The sequence below is a fragment of the Lynx canadensis genome, chromosome B4 (assembly GCF_007474595.2).
Source record: "Lynx canadensis isolate LIC74 chromosome B4, mLynCan4.pri.v2, whole genome shotgun sequence".
Taxonomy (NCBI): Eukaryota; Metazoa; Chordata; class Mammalia; order Carnivora; family Felidae; genus Lynx; species Lynx canadensis.
The window spans coordinates 31700445-31726046 of record NC_044309.1 but is presented as its reverse complement, the minus strand read 5'-3'; the positions used below and the strand labels follow the sequence as shown (position 1 = coordinate 31726046).

General features: G+C 36.4%; 1 protein-coding gene across 1 annotated transcript in view; it reads left to right on the top strand.

Moving 5' to 3' along the window:
- CUL2 (cullin 2) overlaps nt 1-25602 on the top strand; it is a 155850-nt gene that overhangs the window by 68543 nt on the left and 61705 nt on the right. Inside the window, 4 exon segments of the mRNA XM_030322212.2 lie at nt 7441-7581; nt 17148-17250; nt 21253-21280; nt 21283-21350. Of these exon segments, the coding sequence (XP_030178072.1) occupies nt 7463-7581; nt 17148-17250; nt 21253-21280; nt 21283-21350 (318 nt within the window). The 5' untranslated portion in view covers nt 7441-7462.

Here is a 25602-nt window from a genome sequence, read left to right as displayed (position 1 = left end):
ATGAGAGTTTCTGTTGCTCCACATCCTCATCAGCATTTGATTCTGTCAGGTTTTTTGACCCATTCCAATAGGTGTATAGTGGTATCTTGTTGAGGTTTTAATACGCAGTTTTCTAATGACTAATGATGTTGAATTTCTTTTATGTTCTCATTTGCCATCAGTATTTCTGAACTCTTTGGGTCTTTTCGCTATTTGTTAATTAGATTGTATGTGTTCTTATTAATTGAGTTTGAGAGTTCTTTACATAGACTTCTTTGAGAGTTCTGGATACTAGTCGTGCGTGTGTGTGTGTGTGTGTGTATGTGTGTGTGTATCTGTCCTATGCCAGGTATGTCTTAAAATATTTTCTCCCAGGCTGCAGCTTTTCGTTTTCTTTTCATTCATTTTTTTTTCTGTTGAGGTATAATTGCCGTATAACATATTAGTTTCAGGTTTACAGCATAATGATTCAATATTTGTATATATTGCCAGATGATCACCACAGTATGTCTAGTTAACATCAGTTATCATACATAGTTATAAAACATTTTTTTCTTGTGATGAAAACTTTTAAGATTTACTCTCTTAACAACTTTCAGATATGTAACATGGTATTATTAACTGTGGTCTTCATGTTGTACATCATATCCCCAGGACTGGTTTATTTTAATACTGGAAGTTTATACCTTTTGACCACCTTCACCCATTCTGCTCACCCTTCACTCCCCATGTTTGGCAGCCACCAGTCTGTTCTCTGTATATGTGAGTTTGTGTTATTGTTTTGTTCCATAATATCTTAGCATTGTTTTTTCTATTTCTGTGGGAAAAAAATGCCATTGGAATTTTGATAGGGATTGCATCGACTTGGTAGATTGCATTAGAATAGTATGGACATTTTAACATGGAGTGTCTTTAGCATGGAATATCTTTTCATTTGTTTTCTTTAGTTTTTCCTTCAGTGTCTTATGGTTTTTAGTGTACAGGTCTTCCACCTCTGATTAAATTTACTCCGAAGTATTTTTTTTTTTTTTTTTGGTGCAATTGTAAATGGGATTGTTTTCTTCATTTCTATTTCTGATAGTTATTAGTGTATAGAAATAACACTTTTTTTTTTTTTTTTTTTTTTTTTTTTTTTATTTTAAAGAGGGCACATGAGCTGGGGAGAGAGGGACAGAGGGAGAGAGAGAATCTTAATCAGGCTCCACGCTCAGTGCAGAGCCCAGTGCGGGGCTCAATCCCACGACCCTGGTATCAAGACTCAAGCTGAAATCAAGAGTTGACTGCTCAACTGACTGAGCCACCAGGTGCCCCAATGCAACAGATTTTTATACACTGATTTTGTGTCCTACAACACTACATCGTTGATATGATTCAGGCTTTTTGTGTCCTAACTAGGAAGTCTTTACTTAATCCTTTGTTTACGTTTTAATGTAATGCACCTAAATTGCCCCCAAATTCTCCACCAGAGCTGCCAGCTTCTTTCTGTGTCCAAACATAGCACCCAATGAGAGTGAGGGTGTGGAGGGAAGGGCCCAGACTAAATACGGCCCAGGAGCCAAATCTTTCCCTCTCCCTGTTTTTCATAAGTAAAGTTTTATTGGCGTACAAACATGCTCATTCATTTACTTGTTTTCTGTGGCTGCTTTTGTGCTGCAGTGGCAGAATTGAGTAGTTGTAACAGAGACTGAATGGTTCTCAAAGTCTACAATATTTACTTTCTACTTTTTTTACAAGAAAAGTTTGTTTGACACCTGAGATAGTCTATTAGTTCCTGCTTCTCCTTTTCTTGGGGATAACACTCCTGGAGCCCTTTATTCTTCTGTGTCTATCTGGACAGATTGTTTTTATTTTTTTATTAAAAAAATATTTTTTAATGTTCATTTGTTTTTGAGAGAGAGGGAAAGAGAGAGGGAGACACAGAATCTGAAGCAGGCTCCAGGCTCTGAGCTGTCAGCACAGAGCCTGACATGGGGCTCGAATTCGTGAACCATGACCTGAGCCAAAGTGGGAGGCTTAACCAACTGAGTCACCTAGGTGCCCCTGGGCAGATTGTTTTTAAAATCTGCATAGGTGCTATTCTGAAAAATTCCTGTTCCTTTCTCCTTTGTTAGATCCCTCTCTTTCTGGGATCCCAAGTCTTTTTTTTGTTTGTTTCATTTCCTCCTGATAGAATATATTTTTTATTTTCCTACAAAAAGAGACTGGATGGGAAGTAAATTGATATCACTCTTGATAGAGAATCCTAGGTGGTTAGTTTATTTTCCCTGAGAATTTTGAAAACATTGCTTTATATTACTTTCCAGCTTCCAGCGTTGCTATCAATAAATCTAAAGACTTTCCAACTTAGGGTTTGTTGTAACCTGTTCTTCTTTTCTGAAAACTTTTGGAATCTTTTCTTCATCCCCAGTCTTTTAATGTGTCAAAGAGAGGTGCCTCTTGTTTATTTTTAAAACTAAATATTCTGGGTATTGTGTTGATCTTTTTTAGATGGAAAACTCATGTTCTTCATTCTAGGATATTTTTTTCTCTGATGATTACCTCTCATTCTGATTTTCTTAGATACATACTGATTGCATGTTGGACCACTTAGATTAATATCTTTTTTCTTTTTTAAGTATTCTTATTTCTTTTATGTGCTCCCCTACCCCATGTTTATGAAACTATTAATGCTGTTGAGGAGGAGGATTTTTACCTTTTTCCTTTGGAAAATTGCAAATATATACCAAAAAAATAGTAAAATAAACCCTCAGGTACTTGTCACTCATTCTCAACAATTATTAATTCATAAGCAAGCTATTAATTTTGAAGCATATCTCAGAATTTCATTACATTCATACATATTTTGGAATATGACCCTAATAGATAAGGACTTTCATTAAAAAAATTATCATTATAAAGACTATAAAGATTAATTTTTTAAGGTCATCAGATATCCCCTCATTGTCTAAGTTTCCAGGGGTATCATAATTTAATGTAAAAGACCTCAAATCTGCACCCAAACAAAGTCATTCATACTGTGATTAATGTGCTTTTTAGTCTTAGTTAAATTCCCCCTCCATATATCTCTCCCTCTCTCTTTTTCTCTTCTCTCTTACCTGTGTGCATAGTTTATTGAAGAAATCTGATTATCCAGTAGTTTCCTACAGTCTGGATTTGCTGACTTGCAGGTTGAAGGTTAGTAATGCTTGAATATATAACATATATAGCATAGAAGGCATTCTGAAGACTGCCTTTATGACCAACTTCATTCTCTTAGTATAATGGTTTTGAGGTTAATCCATTTTGTAACATCTATCAATACTTCTTTTTCTTGTATTGAGGAAGAATGATCCATTTTATGTATATAATGTATTTTATCCATTTAAGTATTGATAGATACTTGAGTTATGAATAATTATGAATTTCTGCCTTTATGAATAATGTTGCTGTGAACATATGTGTGCAAGTTTTTGTGTGGCCATGTTTTCTTTTGGGTATATATGTAGGAGTGGAATTTCTGGATCATATAACTATAATTATGTAAATAATTTTTGTAATTATTTAATATACTATTTTTTTTTAATTTTTTTTAACGTTTATTTATTTTTGAGACAGAGAGAGACAGAGCATGAACTGGGGAGGGTCAGAGAGAGGGAGACACAGAATCTGAAACAGGCTCCAGGCTCTGAGCTGTCAGCACAGAGCCTGACGCGGGGCTCGAACTCACGGATCGTGAGATCATGACCTGAGCTGAAGTTGGCCACTTAACCAACTGAGCCACCCAGGCGCCCCAAATTTACTATTGATAATACATATTAAGAAGTGGTTCTCTGAGAAAATCTAGTCTATAAGTTGTTTTCAAATGCAATGAAAAGTTTACAGATACAATAATTAATACTGATGATGTTATTTGGAAATAAAATGACACATGAATTTTTTTTGTTTTTTTTTTTTTTTGTTTTTTTATTTGGAGCCTGTGATTTGTTTTCAGGGCTCATAATACTCCCGGGCCTTAGGCATGGTACCTATGTACTGCCTAAGTGTTGCAAATCCTAACATTGCATGAGTGGAACTCAGAAGAAAGCTGAAGTGGTAATGTGACACTTGAACTTTGTGGATACTCAGTGGGACATAATCTGAGTGGGGATGGAAATGGTCCTGGCAGGCTGTCAGGCATAGGACCTTGGTGTGGTCCCTAGTAGAGCACAGGGATGAAGAAGACTCTTACTTGTTTTTATGAGTTACCAGACAGCTTGGAAGATGTAGGAGAATAGTGCAGTGATTGTGGCCCTGTTTCTTTATTTGCTCTATAGTATTCTTACATAAATTCTTAATGAATAAATTATCATGTAAGCAATTCAGATAAAACAAAAGAACTTAGATTTTTTTTTAGTTATGTGAGCTTTCTATTGCACAAGCAGAGAATTTAGTAGACAGTTTTAGCATACTTTCAGCTATTGGTTCATGAATTTCTAGTATGTTTCACTAGGCTGGTGTTTTTTTCACCTTGACCTCTGTCTAAGTATGGATTATCACTGCACATGATCCCACTTTACCATAAATCTGTTGGCCTCAGAAGAGAAGTCAATGACACTATGATTCATTTGAATCAAAACTTGAATGAAGCTAAAAGGCAATCTATGCAACCATTAAAATAATTTACAAGCAGTGGATAGTATGTCCCATTTTTATAAGGGAAGAAAACTGTTATGAAGGGAACATTGACAACTTTTTGATAATACAGTTGGAAAATAGGCCCTACCCTCAGGAAATACTCAGATAATTACAGTTCAGGTTGGTTAATACTCTAATAGAAATAAGCATAGAATTCTCATGTAATATGTAAGATAGCACACCTAACCTGGTTTAAATGGGCCCAAGAAAGTTTTTTAAAGGCAGATATACTGTACCAAGGCTATATAGTATCAGTAGGAGTTAGGTGAATGGGTAGAAAGAGGGAGGAAGAAAAAGAATTTTAGGTATAGAAAACAAAATGTAAAGGCTGGTTATATGAATCAGCCTGTTGTGTTCAGTGACCTCTAAGCAGAGAGAAATTACTGGATTGTGATGTTAAGGAAGGGAGTCCCATGAGAAGAGGAACCTGGAGAGAGGCTTTAGTCTAAGGTCAAATCATAGAATCATGTTGTCAATGAGCTTACACTTAGTGCTATCTATAGTGGGAGACATCAAGCGGCTATAAGTACAAGAGTGACGTCAACTTTTTGGTTTAGGTAGGTAATTTGTCTTTGAGTGTCAGTTCTGAGATTCTGACCTTGAAGGTCATGAATTTAAATTTTTTTTATGTTTATTTTTGTGAGAGAGAGCACATGCGCATTTGCGTGCGCAAGTGGGGATGGGGCAGAGAGAGGGAGACACAGAATCTGAAGCAGGCTCCACATCTGAGCTGTCAGTACAGACCATGAAATCATGACCTGAGCCTAAGTCAGACGCCCAACTCAACTGAGCCACCCCGGTGCCCTGAAGGTCATGAATTTTATTTATTGACCACTGTATATACTCAGAGGCTAGAATGGTACCTGGCAAGTATTTAAGTATTCACCAAAGATGTGAGTTAGGCAGTATAGTTGCATATAGCAGTTAAGAGCATGGGATCCAACACAGGTCTGAATCCTCCTGATGCCACCACTAAGTAGTGCTGTGACCTTAAGTGGGTTTCTTAGCCTTAATCACCCTGACTCACTTTTCTTATCTGGAAAATGGAGGAAAGAGTTGGACCTACCTAATCAGATGATTCGGAGAATTGAATGAGTTTATGTTAAAGCACTTGGAGTAGTGCTTGGCTCATAGTAAGTACCATATAAATATTAAGTTATTATTTATTTGGTGAATGAAATTTTAATACAAACTAGAGTTGGTAAGGCTCTGATCCCAGAGCATTTATAGGGTTATACAGGAATGGATGGGTTTAAGAAATATTCAGGAACACAGTCGGATAGGATGTGGTAAATAAGAGTGGCAAGGAGTTAAGGTTAATTCCCTGATGTAAAGCTAGAGATTTAGGTTCTCCCCGCCCTCCCATTTCTCCCCTACCCCTTCCCAGCACACACGCACGAGCGCGTGCGTACACACACACACACACACACACACACTCACTCCCTCCCTCCCTCCCTCCCTCCCTCTCACTCTCACAGATTACTGCTTATCCATTCTGGTTAGTACCAGAAGTTTAAATAAAGCCCAGTGGTTAGTCTTTGGTATGTTGATTCAGTGTGACATATCCTCTTGAATTTTGTTTGGTTTCTTTCTGATTCCCTTTCTCTTCCTCGAAGTCTCTTGGACTCCTTGGATTCTTCTCAGAACAAGTGTAAGAAGGGCTTAGGGCCATCTCCGGTTGTGTACCTACTTTCCTCCCCTTGTCTTCTCTTCCTTTTCTTTATGCTTCTTCCCCTCCTCCCCATTGATTTGGACTCCTACAGTGGGAGATAAGAGAAAGGGTTTCCTCCTTAGTTGGCCCTTGCCTACAGACTAGCTTGGTGTTCACAGTTCCAGTCATAATGGAAAACTTCGGGGAGTGTGTTAAAACACGTGTCAGAAAAGTATTCCCTTCAGCAATTAAATTTAACTTTAAAAGAGGTCTCTTTTAATTCTGTTTTTCTGATGTGATATTGAGAAGCGTTTGGAATCTAGCACTTGAGCCAGCTAACCTTAGGATCCTTCTGTTATAGAAACCAGCTAACTTGTAGAGTATAGCTTGTCTGTTAGGCAAAAGGAATCTTTTAGCTTGCTGCCAGGCAGGTCAGGGTCACCTGAACCAGAGGTTCTGTGCTAGAGCTGTGCTTTCATTAGGAGAATGGGACTGGATACTCCGAGAGTCTAAGATGGAGCCTCAGCTCTCTGCTGCGGCCCTGCTAGTCTTTGAAATCCATACATTTTTAAAAAAATCTTTAAGTTCATGTAAATTTTGCGTTCTACTCTACAATTCATTTGTTTTGATAGAAATGTAAATTTCCTCCCCTAATCTTTTGCCTAAACTAGTGCTCTGGGAAAATAAACCCTTTTACTTTCTTGTGTCTTCTCATATTCCCCCACATACTACCTCGTTCCCCAGTTTAAGAAACACATACGAGGATTTGGAGCCAAAACCTTTTTATTAAGTGTCTCTTGCATATTTCTCATGATGAGTTTCTCATGAGGAGTTGGCGTTTTGGCTAATACAGTCCAGCCTTTTTTTCCTCAACACATTAAGTGAGGCTTCTAAATCTTTGGAACAACATTCTTGGTCATAAACAGTTTGTAGTAAAAGCTTTCCATTTCCCAGAGTTTGTAATGAATGTAAATATTCTATGTAATTCCTCATCTGGGTAGTGATGAAAAGATAGTAGCCAGTGTTTATTGTCTTTTTACTATGTGCTAGGTTCTCATCCCTTTTGTCTATCATGCTCTTGAATTATGCGATGCTTTGAAAACAATTAACTTGTCTGTAGAATTCATGCTAACATTACTATTGTTTTTAATTAACAGATTTCAACACTAAACTTGCACAATGTCTTTGAAACCAAGAGTAGTAGATTTTGATGAGACATGGAACAAACTTTTAACGACAATCAAAGCTGTTGTCATGTTGGAATACGTTGAAAGAGCAACATGGAACGATCGCTTCTCGTATCCTTTAGTGGCATTGATAAATGTTCTTGTATTGATAGTGATATTGTATCAATAACTGTATCAGTGAACGTTGATAAATGTTCTAAAATTGACAAACTTGTTGAAAAGTGAGAACAGGTTTATGCTTTTGTGACTCCTTTCAAATGTATTGTTTACATTTCTTAGTTCATCACCTGTATGTGGCAGTCAGCAATCTGATAACATTTCATTTAAAAAATACTTATTGAGCACTTATGTATATGGCAGGTATCCTTGAGACTTTGGGAACACAGTTGTAAAATACAAACCACTTTCCCTTCACTCTACTAAGGGAAACAGACAATAAACAGGTATTAAAATAATCTAATGCCAGTGCTTCTACTAACAGGTAGTAATAAGTATTGTGGAGAAAAATCAAGCAGGGTAAGGCCATGGAGAATGATTAGAGTATGGCAGCTCTTTTAGATGGGATAGTCTTGGAAGGCCTCTCTGAGGATAGTGATATTTGAACTAGACTAAAGTGAGGGAGCAAGTCATACAGATACCTGGGAGAAGAGTGTTCTAGGTAGTGAATGGCAAGTTTAATGACTTGACAGTTAGAAATATGTTTCTTAATTGGTTTGTTTACATTTATGAATTAGCAGTTTTATGTGAAAATACAAATTTGTGGTTTCCCTAGAATAATCTGAACCCTGATGTCCTGCATTACTACATGACAGCTATCTTTTTTCTTTTTTAAAATATATACATAATATATATTACTTACAAATATATATAAAATTACTATTCTACCCCAGCACTTGGGGTATAAACTCTGGCACCAAGAAAAAACTCTAAAATATTAAAATACTGCAGCTTCTTGGTATTTGGAAGGTTAAAGGGGTCTCTAGGAACCCTTGGCCACAGGTATCTGGGGCAAAGCTGTGGATGGCAGTCTCACCAACTGTACACAGTGTCTTCCAGGGCCCAAGGCTGGGTGAGCATGGGGGCAACATACGTACTTTGGAACATATTTACTGTCAGACTCCTGAACTGCTTCAGTCTTTTACCATAGGAAACCCCACACATGTCATGTCTCAGGGTAAAGAAAAGGGATCGGGTTGAGATCTGGTTGTCTCTGGGTTCAAATGGCATGGCAGTAACCCAGGGCCCTGAAGGAGGCCTTGACGACTGGGTGGATACTGTAAAAACCAGATTCTTTCCCCAGAAAGGGAAATTGAAATGTGAAGGTATTAACCAGAATGTGTGTGGAGGTTCAGAGTTCTCAAACTCTATGCTGCCCTCTCTAGCCGTCTTCTGGGTCTAAGGGGTGGCTACCCTCTCTATGTAGGCATACATTCTTTAGAAAAGCTTGGATTTTATAACAGTGATTCAACTTGTTCTCAGTGCCTAACTCAGTTTTTATATTAAGCTGAATATTGATACAAGAACAGTGAAGTTCTTTTAGACCAGTAGCAAACCATTTCTTTCATTACAGTTGTAGTCGTTAGTAAGAAACATTTGTTAGGCTACCTATGTTCTAGGCACTAAGATAAATAAAATGATGGTAATGTTCCTGGGAGCTTTCATAGTTTGCAAAGATGTTTTTATATTACTTGGTACCTCAAACAAGACTGTCAGATTGTGGGGCGGATATAATTATTGTCTTTATGTAACAGATGAGGAAATTGATATTCAGAGATTAAAGGACTTGCCCAGACTCATGCAGGTAGTAATTGAATGAGCACAGACTTGAATATGAGATTTTCAGCATCTAATTCCTATGCTTGCCAGTGTATCTAGAGGATAATTAATATAGATTCTGCCTTTGAAGAACTTATTATTAAATTAATTTTTTCGTAGAACATCATGGATTGGTTTTGGGTAGGAATCTTTTTTTTTTCTTTTTTGCATAGGATCTTAATAAAATGGAACAAGTGTTAAAGGCCACTTGGGTGTTAATGAGATTTCATTAGATGAGTACATAGGTAGTTTCAGGGCTATTTCAACTAAAATAATGAACAGAGAAAGGAGTTGGTCTTAGAAATACCCAACTTCTCTGGAAAGTGCCCGTCCAGTCATTATTATTTCTAAGATGTTTATTGTGTGATTCATCCAGTTATTCTTGACCTGTGTGTGAATTTTCTTCTCCTCCCTTTACAGAAAGCTGCAGAAATGGTAAAGTTAAGAATGGAATTTCTTACTTTAAATTTTATTTTGGAAAATAAAGGACTGTGTTACTAATTGTTTTGAAGTAAAATTCTCACCTTTTCCCTATTATTTTTGCTTAAGAATATAAGGTGACTTCTGACCCTCAGATTTCTTAGGTATAAATTTTAGAGGCTGTAAAACTTTAATCTTTTGAAAATGGAAAGCCTCCCCCAAATTGTGTTATCACTATGTGTGATAGTACGTGATTTAAAAAAAAATTTTTTTTAATGTTTATTTTTTTGAGAGAGAGAGAGAGAGAGAGAGAGAGAATGAGTGGGGGAGGGGCAGAGACAGGGAGACACAGAATCTGAAGCAGTTAACCCTTGAAGAGCACAAGTTTGGACTCTGTGTATCCACTTATAAATTTCTTTTTTTAAATAAATACAGTATAGTATTGTAAATGTATTTTCTCTTCTTGGCAATTTTAATAAGATTGTCTTTTCTTTAGCTTACTTTATGTAAGAATACAGTATCTAATACATATAAAATACAGTATATGTGTTAACCAACTGTTCATGTTTCACTTGAGGCAAAGTCAACAGTAGGGTATTAGCTTAGTTTTGGGGAAATGAAAATTTATACGTGTTTTTTTTTTCTGAGTAGCTTGGTGGGCCTCACTCGCATGTTGTTCAAGGGTTAACTGGTACATATGTTAAAAAATTCCTAAGATGTACGTGTGGGATTGAACAGATAATTATAAAGCAAACACCCGCATAATAACTGCACAGGTTAAGAACTAGAACACTGCCAGAATCCAATTCTCCCCCCTACTTACAGGTCTGTCTCAGTTCACGATTCCACTCCTTTACCTTGGAAGTAACTACTATTCTGAGTTTTGCAACTGTTGTTTCATTGTTGTTGTTGTTTGTTAATAGTATAACTGCTTATATATACAGCCCTAACAATTATTGGTTATTTCTGTGTTTGGAACTTTATATATATAAATGGAATCATACTGTGGTACATTTTTTTTGTGTGTCGTAATTTTTTCTTTCAACATGTATATGTATGGAATTAATTTGTTACCAGTGACATTGTGAAATATGCATTACTAGCCCCATTTTACAGTTGAGAATGTTGTGGCTTACTGATGTGGTAAGATGCTTTACTGATACTGTAGGATAGAATGCGGAGGTAAAATGCTCAAGTCCCCTTATACTCTTTTTTAAAAAAATTTTTTAATATTCATTTTTGAGAGAGCGCACAACCAGGGAAGGCAGAGAGAGAGGGAGACACAGAACTTGGAGCAGGCTCTAGGCTCTGAGCTGTCATCACAGAGCCTGATGTGGGGCTCAAACTCACGAACCATGAGATCATGACCTGAGCCGAAGTCGGATGCTTAACTGACTGAGCCAATCAAGCGCCCCCTCTAATATATATTCTGTCAGGCATGTTTTCCAACACAGACCAGGTTTGACTACATTGAAAAGTATTGAAGTAGGTCGTCTCCATCCTTGACAATCCTGACAAAAATTTTAGGAGAACTTCTTACTAACCTTGGCACTTAGTAGCCCATCATTCTTAGATTGTACAGATTGGAAAAGGTTTTATCTGTAGTTGTCTCTGCTTGAAGCATCAGTAACATTTTCACTCTATTCCAAATTAAATCAGACTAATTCAGTTATTGTCATTCTGTACTTACACTTAAAATTTTTCCATTTAACCAATAATTTTATATCCATGCTTGCTAGTAGATGATTTCATAGATACTGCATCTTTTACATGTTGTGTGTTTTTTCTTCCTCTTCAGAAATGTCAATAAAGAAGATCTTTATCTTTTATTGCCGCTACTGTTTTGGTCATTGTACCATTTTCAATTTTCAGATCATCTTTACCTTTTTTAAAAAAAAAAAAACTAAACCAGCACTGTTTAAAGTTTGTTTCCTATTATATGTAGTATAAATAACTTAAAAGCACATCTGTACAAATCTGCAAGCTATATCTTCATAATGAGAACCCATTGTACTTCTCTTCCTTGGGCTTGGTTTTCTTTTTTTCTTTTCTTTTTTTTAAAATATAATTTATTGTCAAGTTGGCTTACAGAGTGTATACAGTGTGCTTTTGGTTTTGGGGGTAGATTCCCATGATTCATCGCTTACATGCAACACCCAGTGCTCATCCCAGCAAGTGTCCTCCTCAGTGCCCATCACCTGTTTTCTCCTCTCCCTCACTCCCTGCCCCCCCATCAACCCTCAGTTTGTTCTCTGTATTTAAGAGTCACTTATGGTTTGCCTCCCTCCCTCTCTGTAACTATTTTTTTCACCAGGGTTTGGTTTTCTGTCTTCACTTTTTTCCCTTTTTCTTCTTTCTTTTTATTTATTTTTTTTTATGTTTGTTTATTTTGAGACAGAGACAGAGTGAACAGGGGTTGGGCAGAGAGAGTGGGAGAGAAAATTCCCAAGCAGGCTCCATGCTAGTAGCTGGGCTCAAACCCATGAACTGTGAGATCATGACCTGAACCGAAACCAAGAATAAGATGCATAACCAACTAAGCCACCCAGGTGTTCTGTCATTTCATTTTTTTTTTAAAGATTTTATTTTTAAGTAATCTCTGTACCCAACATAGGGCTTGAACTCACAACCCCAAGATCAAGAGTTGCATGGTCCACCGAATGAGCTAGCCAGGTGCCCCTCTTTTTCTTGTCTCTCATGAGAGTCACCTGCAGTGGCCCTCAGCAGGACCAGGACACACAGGATGAGGGCCGTGGGGCGGGGGAAGCAGAGGCAAGAGCCCAGACAGGAAAAGACAAGACAGGGATAGTGATAGTTGAGGGGAAGGAGAGGCAGAGGAAAGGAAGGTGGATTTTGCAGCTCAGTGTCAAGACCCCAAAAGTAATAATACAGTGTTCCTTCTTTCTTAGAAAATGGTTGATGGTGTGTGTCTTGCTGCTTTGGATGATCTTTACTTTCATTCCCATTGTAGAACTCATTGTTTTTGACCCACGGCACAACAGAGTTAATAGTGTTAAAATTCAAAATTAAACCCAAGCATAGGAAGCACCTTTTAATAGAGAAAATGAACTAAAATAGTTTTGCTGCTAGTCAGCACTGTCTTTTGGTTGTAGCAGGGTTCAGAACTTTTCCTCTGGAACAGTTGTGTGCTTTTTTTAAAAAAAAAATTTAATGTTTATTTATTTGAGAGAGAGTATGCGCACGCATATGCACACATTTGAACTGGGGAGGGGCTGAGAGAGAGGGAGAGAGAATCCCAGGCAGGCTGCATGGTCAGTGCAGAGACCTTCCCAGGGCTTGATCTCACCTGTGAAATCACGACCTGAGGCTGTATCAAGAGTCAGAAGCCGACTGACTCTTGATTTTGGCTCAGGTTGGAATCTTGCAGTTGGTGGGTTCAAGCCCCAAGTCCGGCTCTGCACTGACAGCATGGAGCCTGCTTGGGATTCTCTGTCTCCCTGTCTATCTCTGCCCTTCCCCACTCTTGTTCTCTCTCTCTCTCTCTCAATCTTTCTCTCTCTCTCAAAGATTAAAAAAAAAAAAAAAAAAAAAGGAGTCAGATACTTAACTGACCGAGTCACCCAGGCACCCCTACAGTTTTGTTTTTTGTGTGAATTTATAACTGGAAAGTTCATAATAGAGGGATTTTTATATCCTGGGTTACTAAAGAGTAACTTGAGGAAAAGAACTTTGGAAATGACAATGTTTAAATCTGACCTCCAGTTATTTCCCATTTTTTTGTCTTTTAAAAGTGCCTTGTCTATAACGAAATCACAATTGAATGGTAGAGAGTTGGGTGCTCTTCCTAAGGCCTAAACATTTTCAGGGTGGTTAGATATTTCAGTAGGTTAGAGAAAAATAACATTTTGGAATATATTTTAGACAGTTAAGTGACATGATACAGTGGTTAACTGAGACCCCAAACTATGATGAGATAACCAATTAAAAGATTTATCAAGGTGGACGCCATTAAAAAGAAATACAAGAGTAGGGATTACCTGGGTGGCTCAGTCAGTTAAGCATCCAACTTCAGCTCAGGTCATGATCTCGTGGTTTGTGGGTTTGAGCCCCACATTGGGCTCTGTGGTGACAGCTTGGAGCCTGGAGCCTGCTTCAGATTCTGTGTCTCCCTCTCTCTGCCCCTCCATCACTCAAGCTCTGTCTTTCTCTCTTAAAAATAAATAAACATTTAAAACTTAAAAAAAAGTACAAACCCAAAAAGCACAGAGATACCATTAAAAAAAAAAAAAAAGAAAAATGCAAAAGTACATTCTCACTGAAGATGTCAAACAGTATATAAGTCCTGTATATGGGTTGAAATAGTTTCCATGTATTTCCTGCCCTGCACAGATCCTTTTACCCTAAGTGGAAAGTCCTTTTAATCAATTTTGTTTACATGTACATGTGGTGGATAAATTGAGATACTAATTTTGGTGATAGAAACAATTTGGGCACATAATTAGCATATCATGCTGAAATTAAGGTATTGAATCATGTTAATTTTTCAGTATCAAGTAAGTTGTGTATTTTAGAATTAAGTGTATATATGGCTTCAGGAAGAAGAGAGCAAATATGGATGAAATTTCTTGAAGTAGGTATTCAGAACTTAAAAGATCTTAAATATACCATATCTCTGCTAAAAGAATTGTTGATCTGGATCCTGGCTAAATTTAGTCTTTTTTAAAAAATTAAATTTAAATTTAAGTGTAGTATACACTGACTCATTAATGTACAGGTGAATTTTCATAACATAAACATACCCATGGACCCAATAAATAGAACACTCCTAGCATCCCAGAGCACCCTTTCTTACCCCCTCAGTCACTAGAGGTAACCACTCTCCTCACTTCTTTTTTTTTTTTTTTAATTTTTTTTTTTACATTTATTTATTTTTGAGAGACATAGAGAGAGACAGAGCACAAGTGGGGGAGGGGCAGAGAGAGGGAGGCACAGAACCCAAAGCAGGCTCCAGGCTCCAGGCTCCAGGCTCCAAGCTGTCAGCACAGAGCCCCATGTGGGGCTCAAACCCACAAACCATGAGATCATGACCTGAGCTGAAGTCGGACACTTAACTGACTGAGCCGCCCAGGCGCCCTTCTCCTCACTTCTAATACGTTTAATTCTGACAACACTTTTATATCTGATTTTACTAGGGTAAGATTGAGATAACTAATTGAGATTGAATATAAATCTCTATGGTAAAAAACCACAAAACTATCAGAGATTTAAATTATGTAGTGAACTAGGACTTCTTTTTTTCCCCACGGAATTTATAACAAACCTAGAGGGCTCCAAGCTGGATCCAGGAGCTCATCTAATACATTATTTTAGGACAGCTTTCTTCTGTATTTATACCTTTCTTCTTCTCTCTCCACACTATTATCAGTTTTCTGTAAAATTTCTAAATTTTTACAAATTTAGATATAAATTTCTATATTTATATAGAAATAAATTTCTATAGAAATAAATTTCTAAATTCTTAGGCGATGCATGTTAAAATTTCTACTTTTTTTGTGATATAGGTTAATATATTTATGTTGCTGTTGGTAAGTAGTTCTTTTATGCTATTATATTTAATCTTCTATTTTTTAAATTTTCATTGTATCTAAGTTGATTTAAAATAATCGTAAGGGGTGCCTGGGTGGCTGAGTTGGTTAAGTGTTGACTTTAGCTCAGGTCATGATCTCATGGTTCATGAGTTCAAGCCCCACGTGGGGCTCTGTGCTGCCTGCTCACACTCTGTCCCTTCTCTCTCAAAAATAAATAAACATTAAAACAAAAATAAAAAATAAAATTGTAATAGTTTGTTTCATACTGTACTTTTTTCTACAAAAAAATCTGGCGCAGCAGTATTGCACTATATGGATATTTTTGCTTCTCTTTTTTGCTGTAAACATTTTTTGTTTATGTTTAGTATAATAGTATACCGAAGAAATATGTACATATATACATGAAAATATTTTATCAATTACTAATTGTAATTAAAAATAAAAGGATTTAGAAGGAACCTGGGAAAGTCTGACCAAAGTCTACCTGTCAGTGACCTCATGTGGAGAGGGCTGCTTATTCTTTCTGGAGTAAGGCTACTAGGTAAATAGGCAGAGCATGTGATACTGATTCCCTATCTTCCTTCCATCACCAAGTGTTTAATAAATGCCTATAATGTGCCAGGAATTGTGCCTTGAGGCTGGGAATACAGAGATAATTAAGAACAGGCTAGTGTGGATGGAAAAGGTATAAATAATTTCTATTATATAAAAATGAATTCTGTAGAAGAAGAATATGTAAAATGTTATGGGGCTATAGAAGAGGAAGAACCTGCATCCTACCTCTGTATTTTTTAATAATGGAAATTTTTTTTAAGCCCCACACAATGTGGGGCTTGAACTCACAACCCTGAGATCAAGAGTCACAGCCAGGTGCCCCTCTACCTCTATATTTTTAAGTACAAATTTTTATTTTGCCATATTTCCTGATCCTTATTTTAAGTATATTAATTGTACTTATAAGAAAAGCATATTAAATAATTGACTCCATCCCAAATAATTAACCTTATTTTCAGTTTTTATCTGCATCTCCAGTTAGGCTGTTCCCAGATTGCTTCATGTGTTCTTTATCTTAAACATCTGGTCAGTAATGCAGTTTATGAAGCATGTTAACATTGAGAGTTTATTGGTTTTTTTACAAAGATTCTGTAAGAGCTATCAAGAGACGGTTTGTTACCCTTACCTTAGAGATGAGGAAATGACAATTGAGAAAGGTTAAGAGACTTGGTCAAGATCACTGGCTAGTAGAGCTAAAGCCTCATTCAGATCCCATTTCCTCTGTCTCAGATTAAAAAACTCTGCTACAGTATATATCTACCATTTGTGATACCTAGCAGGGTACTTAGTTGGTATTCAAAAACTTAATTGATTAATTGATATTACTATTCATATTACAATTCTTCTAATGGAATAAATGCTGAAGGATAGTGTATCGGTTGCGGTGTATTTTGATGAGTACCATGATGTAGGAAAATGTGTCACGTTAGTAATTTTTGTAACTTTTGTTTCTCAGAATTGCTTATACATATCTACTTCTTATGATATTCTATAGCCTTTTGTTGATATTATGCTTATGTCCATTCTTACATAAACTTTATTTTGTAGGTTTCTGGGTAACTTGATTTCCCAGAACCCACTCTGAATTTAACCTCTTAGAGAAGAACCATTTTCCTTACAATGCTGTCTATCATTCTCAAGAAATATTTGTCGAATGAGTAAATGAATAACTCTTTCAGTGCTTTTTAAAGTAAGCATGGCTATGTATTTTATTCTTTCTATATCTGTAGAATCCTAAATTGCATGAAATATTTCACTTTTTAATGGCAAACTTGAGTTAAATCTTTTGTTTTAAAATAATATCTCTAATGAATATGCAAACCTTAACAACTTAACTAGAGATATCTATGCTTTATGTGTGGCCTATCCTGAACCCCTTGGAGAAAGACTTTATACAGAAACTAAGATTTTTTTGGAAAATCACGTACGGCATTTGCACAAGGTAAGGAGTGATACATACATGATATAAATATGTTTGTAGCTGGGTAGTCACTTGACTAGTTTACTGTTTTCCAGTGCAGAATTTATATCAGATTAAGGTTATTTGCTTTGTTTCCTAAATAACATTTTTCTAATTATATATATTTAAGATCTATGAGTTAAGCATTACGTTGTTAGATTCTCCAAAGGATATCAGGTTTAGTTATTCAAGATTGTATAATTCGTAACTGAAAGAGTGGGGTTTCAAATCAAGGTTTGCTCAACTTTAAAATTTGCTTCTATGTCCTCTGGATGGTGTTTACTAGAACCAAATTTTCTCTTATTCTTCCCACCTCTTGGTAAATCTCTATTATTTTCAACCTTTTAGCTGCCTCTTCATATCCTACATAAAGTCTTACAAAAGCCTAAAACTAAAAAGGGAAATGATAAATTAAAAAGCATGATAGAGACTGTCCTTGTGACCAGTTACTTTAGTTAGTAATGTCATATGTACAAGGGCAACATCACAGATTTGATCTTTGTATGAACAAAAGAATTTCCATGTTGGGGCTATAAACTGGACTTTACCTTTTACTAGCCATGTGACCATGGGCAACTCACTTAATCTACCTTGTGGATTGAAATGTCTTTGTTTTTTTTCTCTTTAAAGTTTATTTTGAGAGAAAGAGGGAGAGAGAGCATGTGAGCAGGGGGAGGGGCAGAGATAGAGAATCCTAAGCAGCTCCAAGCTGTCAGCGTAGACCCCAACTCAGAGCTCAATCTCACAAACCATGAGATCATGACCTGAGCCAATATCAAGAGTTTGATGCTTAACTAACTGAACCACCTAGGTGCCCCATTTCTTTATCTTTAAAATGGAGATAAAACAACACTATATAATAAGGTGTCTGACCTTGGGCGTGGCTAGGTGCAGTTATGTTTTAAAGTGGTGATAACCCCAGAGCATAATTGATTGTTTGATGTTTCCCTTAAAACCTTTAAAGGTAATGCTCTACTTTTTATTATATATGGCAGATACATTTTAGTGTTCTAATATGTACATTTGTTAGTTGATAAAAGCAATTTTAATAACATACTTTAAATTATTCTTAAAATGTGTAGTATGTGAAGTTTTGAAGTTCTGCTATGATAATCTAGTGAACTTTGGTTATACCATGATTGTTACCTGTGTGAGCCATTTATCAATTTTGTACTTTATATATTAGCATAATTTTGCATTTCTTTAAATGTTTTATTTTGAAATACTTTTCAGACTTACAGAAAAGTTGCAAAAATAATACAGAATTCATGTATCCTTTTTACCAGTTTTCTTAAGGTTAACGTCTTGCATAGCAGTGGCACAATTATTAAAGCTAGGAGGGGCACCTGGGTGGCTCAGTTGTTTAAGCATCTGACTCTTGGTTTCGGCCCAGGTCATGATCTCACTGTTCATGGGATCGAGCCCTGAATGGGGCTGTCAGCACAGAGCTTCCTTGGGATTCTCTCTCCCTCTCTCTCTGCCCCTCCCCTGCTTTCTCTCTCAAAATAAATAAATAAACATTAAAAAAAACTTCGAAATTAATAGTGGTATAATTGCATTTAAAAATGATACTGTGAAATAGTTTTAGGAAAGTTTAGATTACTCATATAATTATGCACCATATGTTTTCTCAGATTCTGTGACAAAAAAGAAGTTGGCTAATTTATTGATGACAAAGTAAATTATTAACATAACCAACAGATTAGAAGCAGTTTTACCTGTGAGAAGAAAATTTGATTTGTTGGGGGAGGGAACTTTCTAAATTACTAAAGCATTACATTGCCGTTTTAGATAATTTAGAACATTCTGGTAAGCAAAAACAGGAAAATCATCACCCAAACATCACTCCTGCCTTCAGAATTAACTACATCTATTTTGGCATACATTAATATATATACATATATATAACTTGATATTTGTCTTTTGCATACTTTTGCTTTATTTTTTTATTAGAAAACGGAATCATATACAGGTTTTTTCCTAATAATTTATTTAGTTTTTAATTTACATCCAAGTTAGTTAACATATGATTTCAGGAGTAGATTCACAACAGTGATTTCAGGAGTAGATTCCTTAGTGCCCCTTACCCATTTAGCCCATGTCCCCTCCCACAACACCTCCAGCAACCCTGTTTGTTCTCTATATTTAAGAGTCTCATATGTTTTGTCCCCCTGTCTGTTTTTATATTATTTTTGCTTTTCTTGTCTTATGTTCATCTGTTTTGTATCTTAAAGTCCTCATACAAGTGAAGTCATATGTATTTGTCTTTCTCTGACTAATTTTGCTTAGCTATAATCTGCTTTTCGATTTTAATAATAATGTAAGTCTCTTTCTTGTCATTAAATGAACTTTTATAATCCTGGCAATGATGTAAAAGTTTTCATTGTGTGGAGGTACTGTGATTTGTTTAAATATTCTCATACTGCTGGGCATATGGATTATTTCCAATTTGTGTAATTTGTTTTTATAAACAGTGCTTCTGTGAATATCCTTGTAGCTAAATTATTTTTGTGCAGCTGAGTTTTTTATAGGATGAATTCCTAGACATAGAATTATTGAGTCATAGGTCATGAACATTTTTTATTGTTTGACCTACAGTAACAAATTGTTCTTATATTTATCCAGCCAGCAGTATCAGTTCCTATGGGTGCTCTTTTCTCTAGCATTATTACTAGCAGTTGCTATTTTTTTTTTTTTAATTTTTTTTTTCAACGTTTATTTATTTTGGGACAGAGAGAGACAGAGCATGAACGGGGGAGGGGCAGAGAGAGAGGGAGACACAGAATCGGAAACAGGCTCCAGGCTCTGAGCCATCAGCCCAGAGCCTGACGCGGGACTCGAACTCACGGACCGCGAGATCGTGACCTGTTTGAAGTCGGACGCTTAACCGACTGCGCCACCCAGGCGCCCCAGCAGTTGCTATTTTTAATTAATTTATTAATATGATAGGCAAAAAATACTATTTATAGGTTATTTCTGTCTCTTGAGCCTTAATTATTAAAATCCCAAGTTTGAAAGCATAGCATTTTATCAGAGAATTAATTAGATGGAAATTGAGGTCGACTTACTTAAAGTCATAGGGACAGTTAATAAAAGAACTGAGATAAAAGGACCTAAGATCTTTTGAACATCATTTCAGTGTAGTTTTACTGTTAGAATAGATTTATTTTAAAAATTAGACCTCACACTAAATGTTTCATTTTCATTTTTCAAAAACTAATAGATTTCTACTAAGTAAATATAAAACAGCTTATTTGGGGAATATAGAAAAGGTGTTAATTTTCATAAATAGTCTCATTTACATAAGTGAATAATTCAGAGTGATAATATACTTATGTAACTAGCAGGATGATCAAAAGTGAGGGATTTGAGGAAGTACACAGATACATGGCAGTAGAATTACATCCTACTTTAAACTGATTTTAGGGGCGCCTGGGTGGCTCAGTCTGTTGAGCGTCTGACTTTGGCTCAAGTCATGATCTCGCAGTCTGTGAGTTTGAGCCCCGTGTCGGGCTCTGTGCTGACAGCTCAGAGCCTGGAGCCTGCTTCTGATTCTGTGTCTCCCTCTCTCTCTGCCCCTTATGCATGCTCTGTCTCCCCCTCTCTCTCTGCCCCTCATGCTCTCTCTCTCTGTCAAAAATAAATAAACATAAAAAAAATTTTTTTAAATAAAAAATAAAAATAAATAAACTGATCTTAATAAAATATTCTAGCCCGAAGACAACTTCACACCATTACATTTTGTCCTTTTAGAGAGTGAAACAGTTTACTCTTTAGTATGGATGCTTTATTTTCATATCTAAGGCATATTTTTTTTCTGGTCATTTCAGTGTTCTTAAAAGTAGTTAAATTAGAATGTAATTTGTAAATGTAATTTACAATAGAATTATGTCATTTTAGAACATTAATTTTTGATAAATTTCATACCTTACAAATGAAAATAATTAGTGCTTTCCAAGTAAAAGTATATTCTTCTTTATATAGAGAGTTCTGGAGTCTGAAGAGCAAGTACTTGTATGTATCATAGGTATTGGGAGGAGTATAGCAAAGGTGCAGACTATATGGACTGCTTGTATAGGTAAGTATGCCTTGAAAACTCTTGACAATCTATAAATAGTATTGCCTGCATTCAGTAATTGAAGGAGTTTTGGTTTTTGGTTTTGAATCACCTCTTACCCATAGAAATAAACAGAGCTAAAGTGTTCCCTGCTATATGGACTGTGTCTGCTATGGGGAAAATGTAGTCTGGGTCATGGAGGATATGGGAGCCAGGCAGTGTGTGGAAAGTTATTCTCTGAAAACTAAAACTGTATTTAATTCTGTAGTTCTGTGTGCTAAATCTTGACAAGAGTTCCAAAGTGGAACTTCAGCTTGGATGGAAGCTTAGCAGAGTAAATCCAAGCCTGTGTTCCCTGCCAGTATGCTCTTTTTGGACTCTAGGATTCAGTATTTCATGTTTGTGGAAACACTTCTTTTCAAAGCACTCAGCAGTTTTTCTCTTGAAGTTCTACCCACCCCTATCCTATAGGCATATTGAATTACCTACAGTGTGTTAATGCCCTATGGTCTCTCACATTTTTGTCTTTCTTGATGCTGTCATATCTATCTAGATGGCTTTTCTAGAAGCCAGTCTTTTCTAGAACTAATTCTTTTTTTTTTTTTTTATGTTTGTTTATTTTTGAGAGAGAGAGTGCGAGCACTGAAGGGGCAGAGAGAGAGAAGGAGACAGAATCATATGCAGGCTCTAGGCTCCAAGCTGTCAGCACAGAACCTGACACAGGGCTGGAACTCAGAACTGAGATCATGACCTGAACGAATTCAGCACACTTAACCGACTGAACCACCTAGGCGCCCCTCTGAATGAGTAATCCTGATGTATTTTTCCACATTCTCCTCTCTGAACTTCCCTCGTCCTTGCTCTACCTAGTTTCCTGCGTAGATCTTTTGTGTTAACTGTCATTCCTGCATGTTCCTATGGTAGTCCACACTGATCCTCTCTAACCTATTCACATAGACGATGGAAATAAATTTCTGGGTACATGAAGCAGAGACCTATTTATTGAAGAATGTTGGATAAATAAGGAATAGTGGCGTTAAGTAACCTAGGCCTTTCACCCTTGGAATTAGGGTGTCTGCTCTTGAAATTGTTGTGGTCTCTGATGAGGCAGTGATAATTTGGCATCTGCATTGTGGCATGGGCTGAGATGGACCCCTGCCTTAGTTTTTCATTGGGGAGAAGCCGAGGAGTGAAGCTGATTCTCAAAACATCATCCGTACAGTTACACTCTGCATTGCTCGAGTGGCACACTGAGGCCAGGGCTTGGTTCTCTTGCTTGGCGTGTTTGTCCTTTGTCACTGGTTCATATTCCTGTAGGTTTTTATAACAACACTGGAGTTTACTCACTGTAAGTTGCTTCTGTTAGAAACTGGAACTTATTTCAACAGCCATTAGCTTTTATATCTTCTTAGAAGAGCTAAGTGTAATAAAATCAGAAGCCAGCAATTGCTGACAGGCACAAGATTTACTGTGGCTTTGGCTTTTATAAACAGTGTTTGCCATACATTAAACATCTTGACATTTCATGTTTTTTTTTTTTCCTCATCCACCAAAGTGAGATAGGCATAAATAGAACTTTAAGAATTCCCTAGCTAAATTAGGAGAATTACAGGAATTTTGAGGATGAAAGTGAGAGCACATGCATGCTTTGCTGTTGCTGAGAAGCTTGAGCCACTGGTATACAGATAACATGAGAGAGTATTTAAGACTATATGCCAGTGCAGTATGCTGTGTGCAGTGGGATACCTCTTGAGCTGAGACATTGTGGTAAAGATTTAAGTTGTTTTTCTATTTTTCTTAGATTTCTAGGTTCTCCTATATCTGCATCTCTGTTTACCAAAATTATTAATTTGGTAATTTAATTAATGGTAATATTAATAAAAAATTGGTATATTAGTGAACTTTTATTAAATATATATTGTATATACACAAATGTGTGTGTATATAAACCATGTGAGATAGTTGATATTGCCAAATTTGCAGCTGAAGAGACTAGACTCAGAGAGGTTAAATGACTTTGCTCAAGGTCATTCAGTGGAAAAAAAATTTGTGCTAATACCAACCCAGATTGGGTCACATTAAACCATTCAACTTCTTCATTCTACCTTCGTCTCATCCTAGATTCACTCTTTTAGTCATTTAGGTAGATTTTTTTTCTCATCTTTATCTATACTTTGCATTCTTTCTAGGATGATCTCAATTACTTCTGGTTTTAGCTACAACTTACATACTACTAACCACCAAAATATTTGTATATCCCAGGTGGTCTTAGGTTTCAGAGGAGTATTTTTACCTAACCCGCCTATACCTCCAGGTTATTCTGTGGGGTACATTGTACTATTGCAGATTTCAAAACTGAGCATGTAATCTTTTATATACTGTCCCCAGTATACTGTCCCCAGTATTACTATTTTTAATTGTAGTATACTGTACACCCAGGCATAAATGCCGAAAGTCTCAGTTACCCTTCCTTCACTTAGGGTTGTCCTTTCTCCCTGATCTCTATTGGGTCACATCCTCCAAATGTCTCTTAAATTCATTATTTCCTTTGTATTGCTATTATAGTTCAAGCTTTTTATCAGTTCTCACCTGGACTATTAATGATAAAGTCCCTATAACCAGTCTTCCAACCTTTGATTGCTAATTTATCCTATTTACTAAACTCATATTTTTTTAACATGCAAATTTGATCACTCTCTAAAATCATGTAGTAACTTTCCACTATCTATAGCAAAGACTTAGAACTAATGGCTAATGGGATTCACATACAGAGAATTGTATTTGACCTCTGTGATGCTGGCATCATGTGGCTGACCATCATTTATTTAATTGGTAGAATAGGTGGTAAGATCCTTTTTATAGAGGATATAGTTGGCAGTAATTACATGAAAAACTGCTTAATGATAGTTTTTAATTGTAGGGTAGTGAGGTTATCCAGGCTAGCTATCATTTTTAATCATAGTCTGTAAGGATATATTTGTAGAGAAATATAAAGGAAGAATTCAATTTTGTTTCAAAAGTGTTTTAAATATTTTTATGAAGTAATTTCTACCCTCCTTGTTTATCCTGATTGATTTCTAAGATGGATATGCATTAATATAGGTAATTTAAGGATTCTGACTATAAGGACAATGCTGATACTCCTGCCTGCCTTTCCCAGTACTACATAGCTCTTTAGACCCTGCTTGGCCCTTGGAGTATTAACGACTTTTGAAATCCAGTAGGTATTAGCATGAGAACAATTTTTGTAATGCAATTTCCTATGATAGATTGAAATGCTTGGTTTCTCTGAGGCTTCAAAGTTACTTTAGGCTGTTCATTATTGGCAAGTACTATTTTAATTGTATCAGTGCTAATACTCCAGAAAAGTGAAGGAATACTTATTTAAGCACTTTGTAGGTAAAGTAAATTATAAAAACATAAAAGTTATAAAAACTATTGCATCATACATGAGAAGAACAATCAGGTATTGCCTTTAAGAAATTATGGGACCTATTTTTCTTTTATAATTTCTTAGAACATATGTCTTTAAAAACAAATGTGTCATTGATAAAATTGACTGTAAAATATTAAGTTAAGAATTGTATCCATGTCGGGGTGCCTGGGTGGCTCAGTCTTTTAAGCTAAAAGTCCAGGTCTTGATTTCAGCCCAGGTCATGATCTCATGATTCATGGGTTCAGTTCATGGGTTTGGGCCATGGCTGGCAGTGTGGAGCCTGTTTGGGATTCTCTCTCTTCCTGTCTTTCTCTGCCCCTCCCCTGCTTGTGTATGCTTGTTCGCTCTCTCTCTCTCTCAAAATAAATAAACTTAAAAAAAAAGTATCCATATCAAAATGAAAACTTACACTATTTACATTTTAAGTTACATCTTAAATTATTTAAATTTTTTTTTCAACGTTTTTATTTATTTTTGGGACAGAGAGAGACAGAGCATGAATGGGGGAGGGGCAGAGAGAGAGGGAGACACAGAATCGGAAACAGGCTCCAGGCTCTGAGCCATCAGCCCAGAGCCCGACGCGGGGCTCGAACTCACGGACTGCGAGATCGTGACCTGGCTGAAGTCGGACGCTTAACCGACTGCGCCACCCAGGCGCCCCCATCGTTGAATTATTTAAAAGCTTGTCTTGTCAAGCTTAAATTTAACATTAAGAGTAGAAATCTGGAATGAGAAAGCTACAATTAATGGAAGTTAAAGTTTTATTCCATGAGTAAAGAGAACAGTGACTTGTCCTGTCAGAATGGAAACATAAAGCTCCACTAAACCAGTATACTGGCTC